The 18,390-nt window shown below is 37.5% G+C and overlaps 1 protein-coding gene across 1 annotated transcript; it reads left to right on the forward strand.

The window, feature by feature from the left end:
• The first annotated feature begins 3,266 nt into the window (after positions 1 to 3,266).
• LOC117421457 (histone H2A.Z) lies at positions 3,267 to 6,123 on the forward strand. Its single transcript, XM_034035923.3, has 5 exons — positions 3,267 to 3,469; positions 3,777 to 3,854; positions 4,113 to 4,226; positions 5,333 to 5,462; positions 5,724 to 6,123. The coding sequence occupies exons 1-5, from the start codon at positions 3,467 to 3,469 to the stop codon at positions 5,783 to 5,785; spliced, it is 387 nt and encodes a 128-aa protein (XP_033891814.1). The 5' UTR covers positions 3,267 to 3,466; the 3' UTR covers positions 5,786 to 6,123.
• The last annotated feature ends 12,267 nt before the right edge of the window (positions 6,124 to 18,390 follow it).

The following is an 18,390-nucleotide window of genomic DNA, read 5'->3' on the forward strand; positions in this document are numbered from 1 at the left end:
TGACGTTTCGGACATAAGCCCTTCTGCTGTGTAGAAAGAAATGTGTGTGTGTGTGTGTGTGTGTGTGTGTGTGTGTCTCTGTGTGTGTGTGTCTGTGTGTGTGTGTGTGTGTGTGTGTCTGTGTGTGTGTGTGTGTGTGTGTGTGTGTGTCTGTGTGTGTGTGTGTGTGTGTGTGTGTGTGTGTGTGTGTGTGTCTGTGTGTGTGTGTGTGTGTGTGTGTGTATGGGGTGCCATGTGTAAAAAGAAAGTGTTAATATTTTAACCTCTTTTTTCCCAAGATTTATCTCTTAACTAGATTTAACATTTACCTAAATATTTAACTAAATCTTAAATCTCTTAACAAGATTTAACATTTAGCTGAATATTTAACTGGCCTGCTAAATCTGGAGTTTGTATGCAAATGAGCTCTGCCTGCTTTGTGTTTTCACATGATTTGATTGACTCTTGTAATGCTAATCGGGGAAATATGTAAATTATACATATATATGATGTCCAAAATATACATTTAATTTGTAATACCGAAGGTTCACAGTAAACCACATCGATGAATACATTAATAGTTTAAGTAATCACACGGACAAACTTCAACGAAGCAATGACACATGCGTGTATCTCAAAGTAGTGCAAAATTCAGCAATGGGCAGAATTTGGCACGACAGTGGTGCGAGAAGCAGACCAGGGCTGGGGTCTGAGGCTGGAAGTGTGCAGTCGTGAAACCTACACGTGGCTTGCACATGATTTGTTGTGTGAGAGGAAGATCTGACCCAAATATTGCATCACAATTACTACTTTGATTTTATTGGCTAAAGCCTGCGGCATTTAAAAAATAACCTATTTGATCTAAACTTAAACACCCACCTTCGGGGCGCACAGTTGACGTTTATTATTATTATTATTTTTTTTATAAATGTACTTAAATTCACATAGGTGCAGATATGGGTGGGCCTGTGTACAAACTTGGTGGGCCGTGGCCCACCCAGACCCACCCGTGGCTACGCCACTGGCATGCATTGACCACAAACATTTGTTATGTTTTTTACTTTTGACATAAGCGACCAGGAACAAAATGTGGAACAAATCTGATTAATGTTAATGTTGTAGCACTCATTTTTCCCAGTCTCCAAAAAAAATGGATCTGTAAAGATTTATCCATTGCTTGATTTATCCATAAACACGAAACACAATTAAAATATTTAACTATTGCTATATACTACTATAACTTTGTAGCACATTGACAACGTGTTGTGAATACTTATATATGTTATACTGTATCTCAATTATTTACAGACAGAGAAATCATTATTATTATTATTAATTATTCATTTAGCACACGCTTTTATCAAAAGCGACTTACTGAGACTGGGGAGTGAACTCTGTATCACAACTGCTCATTCCCTCCCTTTTACATATTATAGTGACACATATTTATTGATTTATTTATTTTACTGTTTTGGGGTCCTTGGCTCCTCCAGGTACAATTTGGACAGCTAAGGTGTCCCCCACCTCCAAAACCAACCACTAGAGCTATACTTGTACCAAAGTTATTTTGAACTGCCTTCCAGTTAACAGCAACATGGTGTGTTTCGTTTGAAATTCTCATTTGTTGTTAAATGATAGCATGGTGTCTCGGCAACTGTTTTCAGGGATAATATTTCAGCTGCAGAAATTGAATTTACATATCAGTGCTAAAAACTTGCAAACAGGCTGTAGCACAATCAGGCTGACTTGCTCTAAAAGCCCTACTGTGTTCTGTTTTGTGGCCGTTTACATTAATTTGCATATCAATGCAACGGGTTGTGTGTAAAATGCTGGTGTTCGTCCAATGTCTTTTGTGAACCCAGGTTCAGATTCAGCTTGCAATATTCCAGTGTGAGAACAATCAAACTGAATCCCTCATAGTTTAGTTTCTTTTAATCCCATCTTTTACAAATAAATGTCTGTTGGACTTGTTCCACACAGTCAGAGGGAAGCAAAAAATAAAATATACGGAAAAAAACATGCATTGTATTTGTGACATTATATAAAATATATTTAAGATATTACAAAATCTAATTAGCTACACTACTTAGTCCAAAATTAGACATACTCATGTGATACATAAACAATATTGGGATAGGGAATAATACAAAAAGGCTGTTTACAAGAAAAATTTAAAACGTTTACATTTCTCCTTTCAGCATGAATAAATAATATACTGGTAGTTTCTACTTTTTGTGTCTGGATCTATTTATTTAATTATTATTATTATTATTATTATTATTATTATTATTATTATTATTATTATTATTATTATTATTATTACTTGTGATTGAAAACATACATTTTATTGAAATGTTTGTCTCTATTTTTATGTCATACCAAACATAATTTTCTTGAAATGAGATTCATAAAGACAAATTAATAAATTATATTCATATGATATGACCAGGTTCCACTTTAAAACTGAAATAAAATCTAAAGTTGATATCAAATGGTCTCATCTTGAAAAAGCTCCTTTTTTTGTAAGTGGTGTCTGACACCTTGGACAACACTGGTCCAAAGCGATTGAGGGTCATTCAGGCTAACCCGTCAGCTATTTACCAAGTAACTACCTTCTTGAGGCTTGCAATCTGAATGACATGCAATGAATGAAAACAGTATTGCTGTGCTTAAATTCTGAATAGTAACTGCAAAATAGTAACTTTATTCACAACAATTCAAAAATTCTGATTATAATACAACATAATATTCCCTGACTTACCAAATATTACCAGGTTACTTTCACAAAATATTTAAAGATACAGTATCCTACACTTGTGTTGTTTTGTTTTACACTACAATATATACATTAGTGATGTGTGTTTAATACACACACACACACACATATCTATATGTGTGTGTGTGTGTGTGTGTGTGTGTGTGTGTGTGTGTGTGTTGCTGTGGGTAATTATAAAGAGCAAATTAATTCCCAGGCTAATACTAAGCAGGTTAAAATGTATCCAGATACTGTCAAACGGATTAAGAAAATGCTTAGTTACGCCAGCTTTGTATATAATTGTATTCCTACTATTCTACGTGGCTAAAATGGTTCATTTTAAGTACACAAGGAAAACATTTAGACAGAAGTTATTGGCCAGGAATGTTATGATGCAGAGAAAAAGCCCAAAGTGACCAAACTACATTTACCACAATACCGAGCTCACATTCGTGCAGAAATGTTCATAACTGCCGTTTTGAAAAATCTGTGTAATTTGATTGGACAGTGGATGTTAATATATGGAGACTTTTCGCCGTCACTCCATTCGTGGATGACTGACTCCAAAGCCCCGGATGTTTCTTCATTCATTCCATATATAAGGGAGTGAAGGCGGGGATCAGAGTAGTTTGAAATTAGACGGAGGTGTGTGTTTGGTTTTTTAAGAAAAAAAAAAATATATATATATATATATATATTTAGTGTTGCATAGTAAAGCTTATTAAGAAGGAAATGGTAAGTGTTGTTTTTTTTCATATGTAGGTACGGATTTTGTAACGTCTTACTTTTAAAATTCACAAAAATAGACATAGTCTTAATAATATCATGCTTTGGATTTAGCAATAACGATAAAGAGTCGGTGTTTGGAATATAACGACACCCTTTCATGTAACGCGTGTTTACTTGGATGGTGGGAAAGCCGTACGGTAAATGACAATTTTATTAATTTGCTTTTGGATAGATAAATAGTGTACAGAGTGCATTTAATTAAACAGATCTCCGTTTTCATACCATTCGCTTAATTTTAACGTTTTTTGTCCAGGCTGGTGGAAAAGCTGGGAAGGACTCTGGAAAGACCAAGACAAAGTCGGTTTCCCGCTCTCAGAGAGCAGGTCTGCAGGTTAGTGAATACAATCCTGTTGTGTACGGGTGTGTTTTAATTCATGTTTTTTTTTTAAACGGGAACATTCATGTCTTAGTAGTTAATTGTAGAAATACAAGAATCTAACAAAATGCACCGTGGCCTCCTTTTTGCCAAGGGCAAGCTAGCAGTTTAAATTGTTTAGAAACTAGATGCCTTTTAATCGGCATTTGTAGGTAAATCTGAGTTTAATCGATTATTATTAATGGTGTTATCCACCGTGCTTTTCCTTTGCAGTTTCCAGTGGGTCGAATTCACAGACATCTGAAGTCAAGGACTACAAGCCACGGTCGCGTAGGCGCTACAGCGGCCGTCTACAGTGCAGCCATCCTGGAGTATCTCACGGCCGAGGTGTGTGTTTTTATAAAGGCTGGGCTCAGATTAAGGGCAGGGAGCGCCGATCCTCTGCTTTTCGAGCACTTTCCTCTAAACCTGGTGGTGGCGCAATGACACTGCAAACTCTTGCGGCGTTCTGTTATAAATAGGGCTTGAAGTTTTGGGGTTTAACCGATAATGACAGAAATACCCTTTAAGACGCATTTTTAAAAACGTGTAACCGATAAACCTGGATTTCGGTAATAAATGTCTAGACTACCTTTTCTACACCGAGAACGTCTTTGGCGGGCCCTGTGCAAAGACCTTGTTATCGAACTATCTAACAGAGTACTCTCCTTCGAGTGACTGGGGTGGGCTGAAATAAACAATTCTGGTGTTAATATTTGTTTAGGGCCAATTAATTCAAGACCAGTAATTTTAAGTTGAGGTTAATTTCTGTTACACGAGATGTTAACATTTATTTACAATTAAGTCGTGTAACATGAAATTAAGTTACTGTTAAAAGGCTAATCGGTCAATTGTTTAAATTCCTGTTAAGCTTGCTTTGCAGAAGTATAGTTTGTCTTTTAATTGTTTTCTATACAGTTATTGAAATACCTTGCATTCAAAAAGCTATATTGCAAACAAGGAGGTGATTTGGGAAACTGAGCTGCAATAAAACTGATTGTAATATGTTTGCATCTACCTGAATTATTGATAGTTATTTTTTCATCACATCCAAACCCCAACATTAGTGTGATAAGCAGAAGGTGGTAATGTGGAATAACGAAATACAGTACTTTGCAATTCTCGGATTCAAAATAAATCTAGAGTTCTATCTAAATTGCCTGAATCCTAAATGTGGACATCACTTAGAGTTGATGTTTGTATAAATATTGCTAAAATGTACATGCAATTTATTATACAAACTGAATTGATGGTTTTTAAACAGATTTTGGCAAATGATAAATGGAAAAGTTCAGGCCCTAATTGAGCCACCAAAAATAGTTTCATAGGCAGGTGTATTTTGTGAGAGACGGTCCCCTTTTAATGTATTGGCTGAGACATGTGATTAGTTGGCGTTGCAGGCATATTTGAGAAGGTTGTTGGGAGAGATGTCTGATCTTTTGCATTTGTTGCAGGTTTTGGAATTGGCAGGAAATGCTTCAAAAGATCTAAAAGTGAAGCGTATCACTCCTCGCCACTTGCAGCTTGCCATTAGAGGAGATGAGGAGTTGGATTCGCTTATCAAGGCAACAATTGCTGGTGGTGGTAAGTGCCAATCTGTATTCTATCTGCTGCTGTAAAACATATCTAATGTGGCTTTTAGAATAGTCTTTTAAAGTTCATCTCCAGAGTAACCCTTCAGTCAGTGAAGAGTGTTGCTGTTACAAACTGTAGATTTAAAGTTGGATTCTAGTATATTGCCTCATTGTATTAGAATACTTGGCACAAGCATTGTGTACATATTGGAATCTGTAGAAAGTACTTGAGTTTCTCCCCTTTTTATTATTTAATTTTTTTTTTAAACAGGTGTCATTCCTCACATCCACAAATCACTGATTGGCAAGAAGGGACAACAGAAGACTGTTTAAAGAATAACCTGGTTTTATTGGTCAAGCATCTCTGGACACTGAACTTGTTCCAAGTTTGTTCAAAAAGTTGTTCTGAAAGTGGGTGGGGAGACACTTCTGCTTTTGTAATAGAATTTGTTTTAAATTGAGCTGTACATCTACTCACTTCTGGGGTATATAAATAAGTGTGGCTTCAAAGAAGCTTGGTTCTTAAACTGTGGTAGATTCAGATGGTAAGTTTGTTCTGTGTACATTATCGAACACTCAATACCTGATTTAATGTTTAAATTTGCTTCAATCCATGTTTTTGTTCTGACTTGTATCCTGGACAAAAACTCAATAAATGTTTAAACATTGTGCATCCAACTCTTTTTATTTAATTTCTTATACCAAAGGTGTATTGCCCTATAGCAGATTTATATGGTGAACCCCTTTTTTAATATGAGAATTTGTGCCGCGGTCCTGCATTGTGGCTTTCTTCCATAAAGAACTTTATCCATAACTTATTCCAGATCATGTAAGTTTATAGGTTGTTTGCCCTGAATCTAGAGGTGTAATCTTGTTTGCTATCTGTGTGGGGTGGGGGTTCAACCATAGTATAATTAAATTGAAAATCCATATTCCTGTAAGGAATCCTCAGAGAACCATGTGGTTTTTTAGGATTGATGTGAGAGACTAATCAAACCTTTGAGATCTGAGTTTTGTTTAACCATGCAGTCTGATTTTTAAAAATCAATTGACATTTTTAGTTAACAGTTGATTTTATTGTACTTATGCATTAGTGACATTGTGATTAGCTGTGACAGTGATTTATTTTAGTAATGGCATAAAATTAATGTAATTGTTGATAGCTGTTGAATGAAATGAATGTCAAATACCTTACTTGAGAGTGCTTGAAAGCCATACCAGAATAATCTCCAAACCCTCTAAACTAATATGCAGACTGTTGGTGCGGTGGTTTTTGCGTGGGGCTAGTGATGTTTTTTAGTACAGTACTTTTAGGCACCCAAGCTAAATCTCCCAACAGTTAATATATAAAATAATCCTACTTATTACTCATTTACCCAAATAAATTCAAAGAGTTCAGTTTAAAGCACAAATAAATACTGTCGTAACATTACCACCAAGAAAGTTAAATATGTGAAGGTTCGGACAAGTCATTTGTACTGATCTAACATAACCCAGGGGTTTGACGAGACAAATCACTAAATCTTGCAACATCTCAAATGAAAGGCATTACACAAAGCACATACAGTATGCTTCCACTTAAACAGTGTTTGGCCCCAGAAAAAATCAAGTTTCCTCCTATATGAAATTGTAATGCATTTTAAAAGTGCTTTAAAAATACTGTTGCTTTTTTAGGATGTCTATAGGAAGCTGCTGCAGTTTTTTCAGTCATTTTTTTTAATAAACACATACTGTACCATTTAAAAAAAAAAAAAAAAAAACTACATGCTTTTGTTGGAGACAACCATGGGACACCAATTTATTTTGTTTGATCATGTTGGGTGTACTCTGTATAATGTCATTTTTTAATATATAGATTTATCCACTAGAGGGTGCTCAGGTGACATGCAGTTGATCCAGAATTGGATTAGAAGGGAGGGAAATCTCGTAGACACACAGCTGCAACAGCTTGATAGGGCCACCAAATGGCTTTCTAATAATACTTATGTTTGTTTAAAATAAAAATTGACCACATATTCTAGACAAGTTTTTTTGCACAAGTCTGGGTAATATCTTTTTACTCTTCTCAACAGATTAGAATTTGAAGACTGCTTTCTTTTTACCAACCTCGTCAACTCGATCAACCAATGCTCAAATCGATTAACTGGAGATGCTGTTTCCATCCCAGTGTTAAAACATTTAATCAAAGTCCATAACTGTCACACTACATAGCTCAATACATATGGTCTGTATACAGTTTAAGTTGCAATATTAGTTTAAAAGAAAGAAGCTGAATTAAAGAAATTGGAAAGTTGCTTGATTGGCAATCGCCTCCAAAAAATGAATGAATTCATTTCACTCCAAAGTATGTCCTCCATTTTTACATTTCAATTTGCACTGGATACAAGCAGGAGTTGGTGGGTATGTATATCGACTGTATAGTAGAAATGCTTGTAATTGAGTATCACATGTATAAAAGACGGTATATTAATTGCATTTATTAACAATTTAATTAGCTAATGCTTTAAAACTACCGTTTTTTCAACGTACATGCACCTTTAAGAACTTTACAGAGACCAAATAAAAATAACGGGTCAAATAAGTTGTTAAGATAATGTCAATCATTCACTACTTTTTTTACACATTATAAAAACGAGGACAGCTAATTATGAACTGGATCATGCATAGAGTTCTCTTTGGAGGGGATTGTTTTTTTTTAAAAAAAAAAACTAGTTTTTTTTTTTTTTTTTTAACCATGTACCCCACCGCATAATTTTCTGCCAGTTGCGCAATAAGATTTGTTACTTAATTTGACAGCAAAACCCTCTGAAACTTATATCCTTGTTCATTGATTAAGTGCTTGTTTACACAGCCTCCTAGGTTGGAGGACGGAGCAAAGCCAGAAAAGCCTAAAGCAAAGTCAAGCTTAACAGTCCTTTTTTTATTAATTTAAACCAGTGCAATAACTCTGGAAAATGGTTTTCCCCATACAGGTGTTTGGGATGAGGTAATGACACAGGTGTGCAGTGTTGCTGAAGTGTGTCTCAGCCTGGCAGGACTTCAACACCAATAGAACCAAACATGAAACAACAACCCTGTAATGTTGCTGTCTAACTCTTAGATTTGCTGCTGCTACTTATCTAAATTCAACATTTCTTTACAGCTCAAACACAGCCTAGGTATGTTTAAATATTTTAATTTTTTTTACATTTGTGGAATTTCAGCGTCGGTTTATGTAACAGTGCGGAGGATGCGAATTGGTGACCACGCACACAACAAGCAAGCATCCTAACTACTATGCAAATGAGATTATAGAACGTTTTACCACATCTCACCGACAGGGGTCGTTGTTACCCAATAAAAGCCCCACTAAAGCTCACGTTTGTTTGTTTTTTGATGTTATGCTAATTATCACCTTTAAACTTAAAACAAGAGTTTGGTTGTTCCCCCTTTCTAGAACCTACCTAGGCACGGAATTTCCTCTTGTACATTTACCAAAATAATGTCTACTCATGTCTAATTTAAATTAAAAGCATTCTATAAAGTTAAGTTAAATTTGACTTTTTTAAATCATGTTCCTTAATTCTTTTTTTGGTTGCTTTTTATTTCTTTGGAAACAGTACCTCTGTTTTGGTTCTTTTTCCCTATATACCACCATGTTTTAGTTATTATTTGTTTATTTAGCAGACACCTTTATCCAAGGCGACTTACAGAGACTAGGGTGTGTGAACTATGCATCGGCTGCAGAGTCACTTACAACTACGTCTCACCCGAAAGACGGAGCACAAGGAGGTTAAGTGACTTGCTCAGTGTCACACAGCAAGTCAGTGGCTAGGTGGGATTTGAACCGGGGAACTCCTGGTTACAAGCCCTTTTCTTTAACCACTGGACCACACAGCTGTTGATAGAATTAGCTGTAATTGTACATTTCTCGATTTAAAACACCTTCCGTAGCCACAGAGTAAAATTCTCATTGCAATTGTGTGTGTGTGTGTTTTTTTTTTTGCGAGCCGCCGCTCAGGTGACTCAGGAGGTAGCAGCTCTGCTGCAAAAGCAGGCCATTTACATAATACACCCCGCCAACAAGAACGGTTCTATTCCAGGCAGTTTCTGGTGCCAAGAAGGGATGGCGGCCTCAGACCAATCCTCGATCTCACACAGGTAAATCTGTATCTGAGTCAGAGAGGGTGCAAGATGCTGACTTCGCAACAGCTGTTGCAGTTCAGCAGGCCAGGCATCTGGTTCACCATGGTGGACCCAAGGGATGCCTATTTTCACATCCCCATAAAACCAGGGTATAGGAAGTACCTGAGGTTAACCTTTCAGGGAACAATATAACAGTTTTGTGTTCTGCCGTTCGGTCTCGCTGTAACTCCACACATACTTGCAAAGTGCATGGAGGCTCAGAGACATCAGGGTACTCAGCTACCTGGACAATTGGCTCATTTGCACCAAGTCTCCAGCACAGGTACACAAACACACAGAGCTCATTACCAAGTTCATTACCAGCCTCATTCAGGAGAGCAGAGGTAGACCTCTTTGCCTCTCAGGAATTGGCACACTGTCCCCTATTGGTTCTCTATAAAAGGAAACAGGCGGCCTCTGGGAGTAGATGCACTGGCACCCCTGTGGCCAGCACTTCCACTATGCATTTCCATCGCTTGCGCTGCTCCCGGAGAAGATCAGGCAGAACCGGCCCAGGGTGCCCTCAATAGCCCCATACTGGCCCAGGAGAGTTTGGTTCTCCTCCCTGATGCAGCTCCGCAGCGACCAGCCGCGACCTGTTCAGACACAGGGTACTTTGTGGCTCCTCAACCCATTGAGCCTACAGCTCTGGGTCTGGTCCCTGAATGGCAGCATTTGAGCCGTCTGGGGTTATCGAACAGGGTGAATAACACCCTGCAAAATGCCAGGGCATCCTCTACCCATTCCCTATATGGGTACAAGTGGGGTGTGTTTCAGGCGTGGTGCTTGTCTCATGGGTTTGAACCCACGACATGCTCCATGGCAGTTATACTGCAACTTTTACAGGACCTTTTTGATGAGGGGAAATCCCCATCTAATTTAAAGGTCTATTTGGCAGCCATCTCGGTATGCCATGTAAAATAGATTGTCTCCCCAGGAGCTCATTTCCTGGCGGGGCAATTATTGAAAGGCACCCAGCAGCTTAGGCCACCAGTGAAGGATGTGGTTCCTCGTTGGAGGTTGAATGTAGTGCTTAATGTACTGATGAAACCTCCTTTTGAGCCCATGCACTCAGCTGAGCTCAATTTTTTGTCTTTCAAGGCGGCTTTCTTGCTTGCAATCACTTCCGTGAAGCGGGTGAGTGAAATGCAAGCATTTTCAGTACCGAAAGCCTGTCTAATAATTTTTCAGAGGCCAGAATGAAGGTTACCCTTCGTACTAACCTTTTTTGCCAAAAACCAACTTGGCTTTTCATGTTAACTAGTGGAATTGGAGGCTTTCCATCCCCCTCCTTTCCAATCTGACAGGGAGAGCCAGCTCCATACGCTTTGCCCAGTGCGACCATTAGCGTATTATGTTGACAGGACTAAAAGCTAGAGGGAGTCAGAATAATTCTTTGTCTGCTATGGGGCTAAGTTCCAGGGACAGGCTCTGTCTAAGCAGCGTCTGCCTAAATGGTTGACAGGCATAGTTAAAGACTGCTTATGAACTGGCCAATCTGCCCCCGCCAGAGAAGCTCACAGGTCATTCCACCAGGGGTCAGGCGACTTCATGGGCTTTGTTCCAGGGTGCTTCCCAGTCCACCCTCACAACAGAACATTAGGTGAGTTGTCATCTTATGTCTCTTCCAGCTGTTGCTGGATGCTGATTACTAGCGCAAGGCGGTTTCGGCTCAGCTTTATAGCTCAGTGAGGTACTACCATGTCCTTGTGACAGCTTGGGTATACTTCACCCATTTGTAATGGTTAATATTCCCTACTTGAAAGGGAACGTTAGGTTATTATCATAACCCTGGTTCCCTGAAATATGAATATTAACCATTAACTTTGAGGTCGCAGCGTTCATGGTCGCAATCCTCGAAGGAAAATGACGTCGTGGTCAGTGTGTGCAGCTCCTTTATGCTCTCGGGGGCGGAGCAGCAGCTGCGCCACACTGCTTTGACGAGAAGTCTTTGGTATAAAGTTTCAGGTTCGGGAGTCTTGAAGGGCAAACAACCATTTGTAATGGTTAATACTCCTATTTCAGTGAACCAGGTTTATGATAATAACCTAACGTTCCCGATTCGTCTGGTATAAAAGACTGGGAACATCAGTGGTTCTGTTTGTTCAGATTATTTTGGTTAAAGGGAAGCTATTCCAAGAGCTTCCTGAGGAAGGAGTTGTTGCTTTATTGGAGGTGACATGATGTGATTGGTAGGTCGTTTAAATACTGCTGTGTTCAGTTTGGACATGCAGGAGCCAACGAATCGACAACCTGCAAATTATTCAAAAGTAGGTCTCCATGAACTGATTTCTGATACTACAAGAACATTCAGAAACTTAGTTAACTGCTCTTAGTGGAACTCACTCTTAAATGTAATTATTTACTGTATTCTTTACTTTGCTTTAATTTGAATTTGATCTTATTTTCTGTTGATTTTACTGTGCCTTGTAGGTGCTCTTATCTGTAATGTGATACTTTGTACTGTGATATTTTGTAACAATTGTAAGTCGCCCTGTATAAGGGTGTGTGCTAAGAAATAAATAATAAAATAACAATGAAAAGCAATTAAAATATACTCCTACTTTGTGGTTGCTGATGCATGAGAGCTGACTAGGCCTTCATTGAGGAACCAGCTGTCAGCAGGACAGTGCTGCTGTTGTCAGGTTGAATTCAATTACTCATATCCTTATGAACACAAGAATTCACACACATGTCATTGCCAATGAGACAAACTATCGATGTGCTTGTCATCTATTTGTTTCCTCTATAATCACCCTCAATGCTTTCTGACCTTTGGGTGGATAGGTGTCAGGATGTTTAAATCTGTTACTTAGTTGTCATCTCAGCACGCAAGTGAAGAGAGACCAGGTGATTATTTTTTACCAAATGATGATTGATGAGTCTAAAAGCCTGCTGCCTGAAATGCATTACCTTGATTCATTAAAAAAAAAGATTTGGGATCACTTAGGTAAATGTCATCATGCTGCAAAAGGTGATAATGACCATTTAAGAATGATAATAACAGGGTTGTTTTATCTCCATTCCATTTGAACAATTGATTTATGTCACATAATCCTGCTTTGATTGCACTTTTTTTGTTCTGGACAAAAAAGTTATGCATTTATAAAAATAATCCTCAAAATGAAGATTACAATTGTCAGTCCAGAATATTTACTATAGGAGCAGTAACATGTTTTTTTTTTCATTTCCTTGAAATTAATAAATTATTAACGTGCTATTAAGGCATTTATTTCTGACGCAGCGGTCATTACCTGGTAGAAAATTGATCGCAGCAACAGTTAGGTGACCCAGGCCAAAGGCAAGTGCATATTAGGCATTTCTTAAATGTGTTTTTAGATTCTGAAGCGATCTGATTGGCTCAGAAATTTATAAGCACAGTATAATAGACTACCGGTATACTGTTAACAGTCAAACTAACTTAATAATAGCATTTCCTTTTTCTATAACTGCATCCGCTTGCCGTGAACAATATGGTGCATAGGAGATTTTAATGATGTATATTGAGTTCTGTGTGCAGCGTGAGACACACTATCAGTGTTAGTGCTAAGATCTGGATAACACATGTCTACACAATATGTAATTATGAATAAGTTTTATTTTACTCTCAGGCCCACAGTTAAAGTTTTGTGAAAATCATAAAAAAATAAAAAAAACAGTGCACACTAAATGTGACCCATTAAAACCCATTATCACATTCCAATTATCAAACTGCCCATTTTCTCTGAATAAACTGTATACCATACAGTAAGAATGTGTCTTAGAATCTTAAGAAAAAAAGATACCTCAACTGTGTTTATGTATTGTTCAGTTTACACACCTAAAACTTAAACCCGACAAGTTCCAAAATAAGAAAAATTATATATTTGGATTCACTTTAGAAGAATCACACCTCACAGTCTGACCATGAGGCCTGAAACCCAATCCTTCGTCACAAGTCAATCACACTGATTTGGCTCTTTCTTTTTCTAAGGAAAAGGAAAATCAGTGTCAAGTGTCAAGAGGCTGTGTGGTCCAGTGGTTAAAGAAAAGGGCTTGTAACCAGGAGGTCCCTGGTTCAAATCCCACCTCAGCCACTGACTCATTGTGTGACCCTGAGCAAGTCACTTAACCTCCTTGTGCTTCGTCTTTCAGGTGAGACGTGATTGTAAGTGACTCTGCAGCTGATGCATAGTTCACACACCCTAGTCTCTGTAAGTCGCCTTGGATAAAGGCATCTGCTAAATAAATAAATAAATAAATAAGTGCAAGTCTTTGTTTTTCTGTGGTTCTTCAAAGACGCTTAAAATTACAAACAAAATAAAATTATAAAAACAGCCATGGGATTCTTGGACACTGTTGGCATGAATGGACCCAAAGGAAGAGTGCCTTCATGAATCCTGTTTGTAACAGAGAGATATAGTGATGTGTGCACTGTGGAAGTCCAACAGGAAGGCACCTCTATTAATAACTGCAGCCGCCACGTGACAAATAATAACTGCATGCCATAACAAAAAAAAGTGAATCCACAGGAAACAAAAGCCATTGCATTGCTAAGGTTTGCCCATATACAGCACTTAATGGGATTTTATCATCTACATTTTCATAATACAGTATTTCATTTCTTACCTGACAATATACTATTTTGTGTATTATCTACCATGCCCTGTTTTTTTGGTTTTTTTTTTGCTTATGAACTATTCCTGCAAAAAAAAAAATCAACCAAAAGGGCTGCATTAAAACCTCTATTCCTGAAGTAAGGTGGTTTGAAACCTGACCCTTTTTTTTAGCTTTCAGTCTTTTCAGAAGCAGCCCCTGTGGTTGAACAGTGAGCCTGTTAAATAATGACCTAAGAAGAAACAACAAAAGAGATTGATACAAAACACACATAACCGTTACGAAATTAAATATAAAATGTAGTTGTTACAATGTAACCTTGTTTTGAAGTTTAAACAAATATATTTAGTTGGTTTAAAGTCAAAGCTTTGCTGTATTGATTTCAGGAAAAAAATACATTCTTGTTAGGCAAATAAAAAGGTTCCCAATATAGACATTGTCTTACAAACAACAATCCCTAACAGAAAGCTATTGAAAATTGCAATATGGTAACTAGAAATGTAGCTAATTAACATTGATTTAATTATGTCTTTTTACTTTTTATGCAAATTGAAACAGCATAACATCTGCAGGAGTAATGTACTACTAGGCTACTGATTGGGAAAAAAAAAAACTCTTGTTGGCACATTAAACCATTTTACCAATAAAGAACAGTGTGTGTTTGGATGTGTGTGTGCTTCATTTACTTTCAATTTTTTCAAAGGGAACTTGTGCCGTACCTTCAGGCTCTTCTATACCAGGGGTGTTGATACTTTTTTGTGACAAGTAATTAGCTGCATCTGTTGCCAAGAAAAAATGTTGAGTAATTCAGGTTTATGAGGTTATAATGGTAAGTGCATGTTGTAGATTGGAATCAAAATAGTTTAACATATACATTGCATTTATATATTGTACTACTGTAATTATGTAAAAAAAAAAAAAAAAAAAAAAAAGCCTGGTGAAGTTGCATTGCCTTATTCAGTCTACATGCAGTTTCAGGTGCTCTAATTGTATATAGCTTGTAAAATGACAAGAGGGCACAATTTATTTCATTTAAATCTTGTTTTGCGAGAGACAGTTAAAACAGAGGGTTAGTTTCATGCCTCTATCCCAATTTTAAGGTATTAACTGGAATTTACACCATTATGGAGAACAGATAGAGCACACTTTTAACAGCATTGTGAACTGTTCTTCAAAAGATAATTACCACTTGAAACTGCAGACCGCTCTGGTAGAATATATATACTGTATATATATATATAGCCATGAAGACTTCACTATTTGGACTCCTCCGGGAAGTGAGAGCACTCAAAAGGCAATCTTCCAATAAATACATTTTATTTTATATAATCCATATTATTCAGAGACAATATGTTATTGTCCTCAGACAGCAAAGCTGGCAATCATGTCTTCCTCATGGCATATATCATAGTGTACTCAGTTGTACAGTACATCCATGTACATTTTTCAGATTAGTCTTTTGGAGCTGCTTGCAACTAGTTTTGTATTTATAGTCTAAAATGTATTTTTTTCCCCTTTCATAACAATATGCTTGGCTTTTGTCTACTTGGTTGTTTCTTTTTTACTATCTTGGGGTACTGATATTTTAAGAATATTGTCCATATAAATCCACATAAAAGTATTTGAATATCTTCAGGTGACAAAACAAAATACTGTCTCAATTGTATTCTTTGTTTCTTAATGTACTACTATTTATAACTGAGATAAAACACTTTCCACTACTGCATATGAAATAAGGCCCCTCATGCAATTTTGTAATGATAAAGCTGAAGGAACAGTCATGCTTGATTTTTAACATATTACAGTCTATTCAAGTGGCTTCATATTGGGGTCCTCCTCAAAGCTGTTGTGTAGAAAACAGTCTGACATATTTAAACTGGTAAACCAAAAAAAAAAAAAAAAAACAACGCTTAAAATGTCCAGGATTTAAAAAAAAAATTAAAAAAATTGAAAGTTAGAAGGCAGGTGTCAGGCATATAAATTATGCCATGCTGGTTAGGTGCTAATTTTTTTTTTTTTCCAGTACTGGAAATGCACACATGGGTGACTAACTAGAAAAGAGAGTGAATAAAGGGGGATACATGGTAATGTCTGTAATCTTTATGAGGAGGGCTAGATTAGATTGAAAAAGCAAGCCACTACAGATTTGGGGGGGAAGCGAGCATGAGCGTCTGTTAGGTGGGCAGGGAATGCTCACGTCTCAGTGGGTTGCTGAGAAACATCCAGAGGAACAAAGTAGGGCTAGCAGAGTCATAGAAGGAAATCAAAGAGCAGGTTTTGATTGTGATTTGCTCTTAAGAGCCAGACCCATTTGCAGAAAAAGGCCTTCTATGTTACAACTGTAGATCCCCCCTCACTACTTTCCCCTTTGAAGTCTGCTTTTGTTCTTTACATAACTTTATCTGATTTTTGAAAAGCTAATTTGTATGCAGTTCTTGTATGAAACTGCCACCCAGAATTTCCAAAGAAGTCACAAAGATGGGGAGGCCTGTTAGTTTTGTCTTTAAATGCACACTATTGTCATTATTACAATATTATAGAATAACAATATGTTATCCATGTGGAATTAAAATACAGAAAAACCTGCATTTGTCCTTCATCACTAACATGTATGGCATCTAGTTACAGTATTTGCAAAAAGGAACTAAATGCTTTTTTGTGTCCTGGATAATGGCTTTTTAACCCTTTGGAGACTTGATTCAATATACATTTATTAGAATGATCCAAAATAACACCAAATATGCTTAAATTTATCAAATATGTCAACTGTCTCTTACTAAGATGGTGAGTGGGGTGATCTTCATGTTGCTCAATACTGCATCTAACAAAAAAAGTTAAATTAGGGAGAACGTTAGGTACAGATGTAACCCTGGTTACCTGAAAGAGAATACGACCACCAGCAATGCTTTTGGGATATGCCTGCCACAGGTCAGGTATTCACTGAGCATTTTATATCAGAGCTAGTTGCAATAGGATAGTTGCTATTGGGCAAGAGATAGGGTCATGGCCCCAGGTCAGACACCAGTCTTGAAAATACCTCCACTTGTAAGCATACAGCGACCTTGTGGAGGAGGCCCTAGTGTTCCTCAGTGTACTTATGACCACGTCTGAGAGCCCTAAAGCGGACAGACAGTCCCGTTCAGGGGCCAGACCCATAATTGGAGTCTGCCCGGTTCTGGGTGCCTCTCTCCTGACTGAGGAGACCCCAGTGTAGCAGGATCTCCCAGGGCTGGCCTTGCAGTAGCTGGCAGAGGGTTGAATGACAGCACGGCAAACTGGAAGACCACGGTGGTAAACCAGTCGCCCGGCCGGACTGGTTTACCACTGGGAATGTGATGATGTGTAACCATCTGGAACCTCTTCTCCCTCAAGAACCCTGTAGCACTGTGATAATTGAAGGATGGGGGAGACCGGGGTTCCCAGCGCCGCAGATGGTTCAGTTGAGCTAGCTGGAGAAGCCACACTGGTAAACCTGATGAGTCTGCTCTGTAGAACCAGCATACAACTGAGTGGAGCACAGGCTCAAAGGGCTGCGATAGATGGGCTGAACTGCTAAGAGACAGTTAAGAAAAAAGAGGGCACTCACTCTTTATATATATATATATATATATATATATATATATATATATATATATATATATATATACACAGTACTGTGCAAAAGTTTTAGGCAGGTGTGAAAAAATGCTGTAAAGTAAGAATGCTTTCAAAAATAGACATGTTAATAGTTTATATTTATCAATTAACAAAATGCAAAGTGAGTGAACAGAAGAAAAATCTACATCAAATCAATATTTGGTGTGACCACCCTTTGCCTTCAAAACAGCATCAATTCTTTTGCACAGTACTGTATATATATATACACACTACCGGTCAAAAGTTTTAGAACACCCCCATTTTTCCAGTTTTTATTGAAATTTAAGCAGTTGAATAACCTGAAATGGTACAAAGGTAAGCGGTAAACTGCCAGAGGTTAAAAAAAAAAGTTTAGGTTACCAAAAACTGAAAAATAATGTACATTTCAGAGTTATACAAAAAGGCCTTTTTCAGGGAACAAGTAATGGGTTAACAACTTACAGCTGTTCTGCAGCAATGGAAGTAAAGCCTTGAAAGTTGATGCTAACAATTCCTACAGGTGTCCCAACTTTTGTTGATTACTTACAAACCCTCTGTCTGTA

Source organism: Acipenser ruthenus, chromosome 1 (assembly GCF_902713425.1).
Source record: "Acipenser ruthenus chromosome 1, fAciRut3.2 maternal haplotype, whole genome shotgun sequence".
Classification (NCBI taxonomy): domain Eukaryota; kingdom Metazoa; phylum Chordata; class Actinopteri; order Acipenseriformes; family Acipenseridae; genus Acipenser; species Acipenser ruthenus.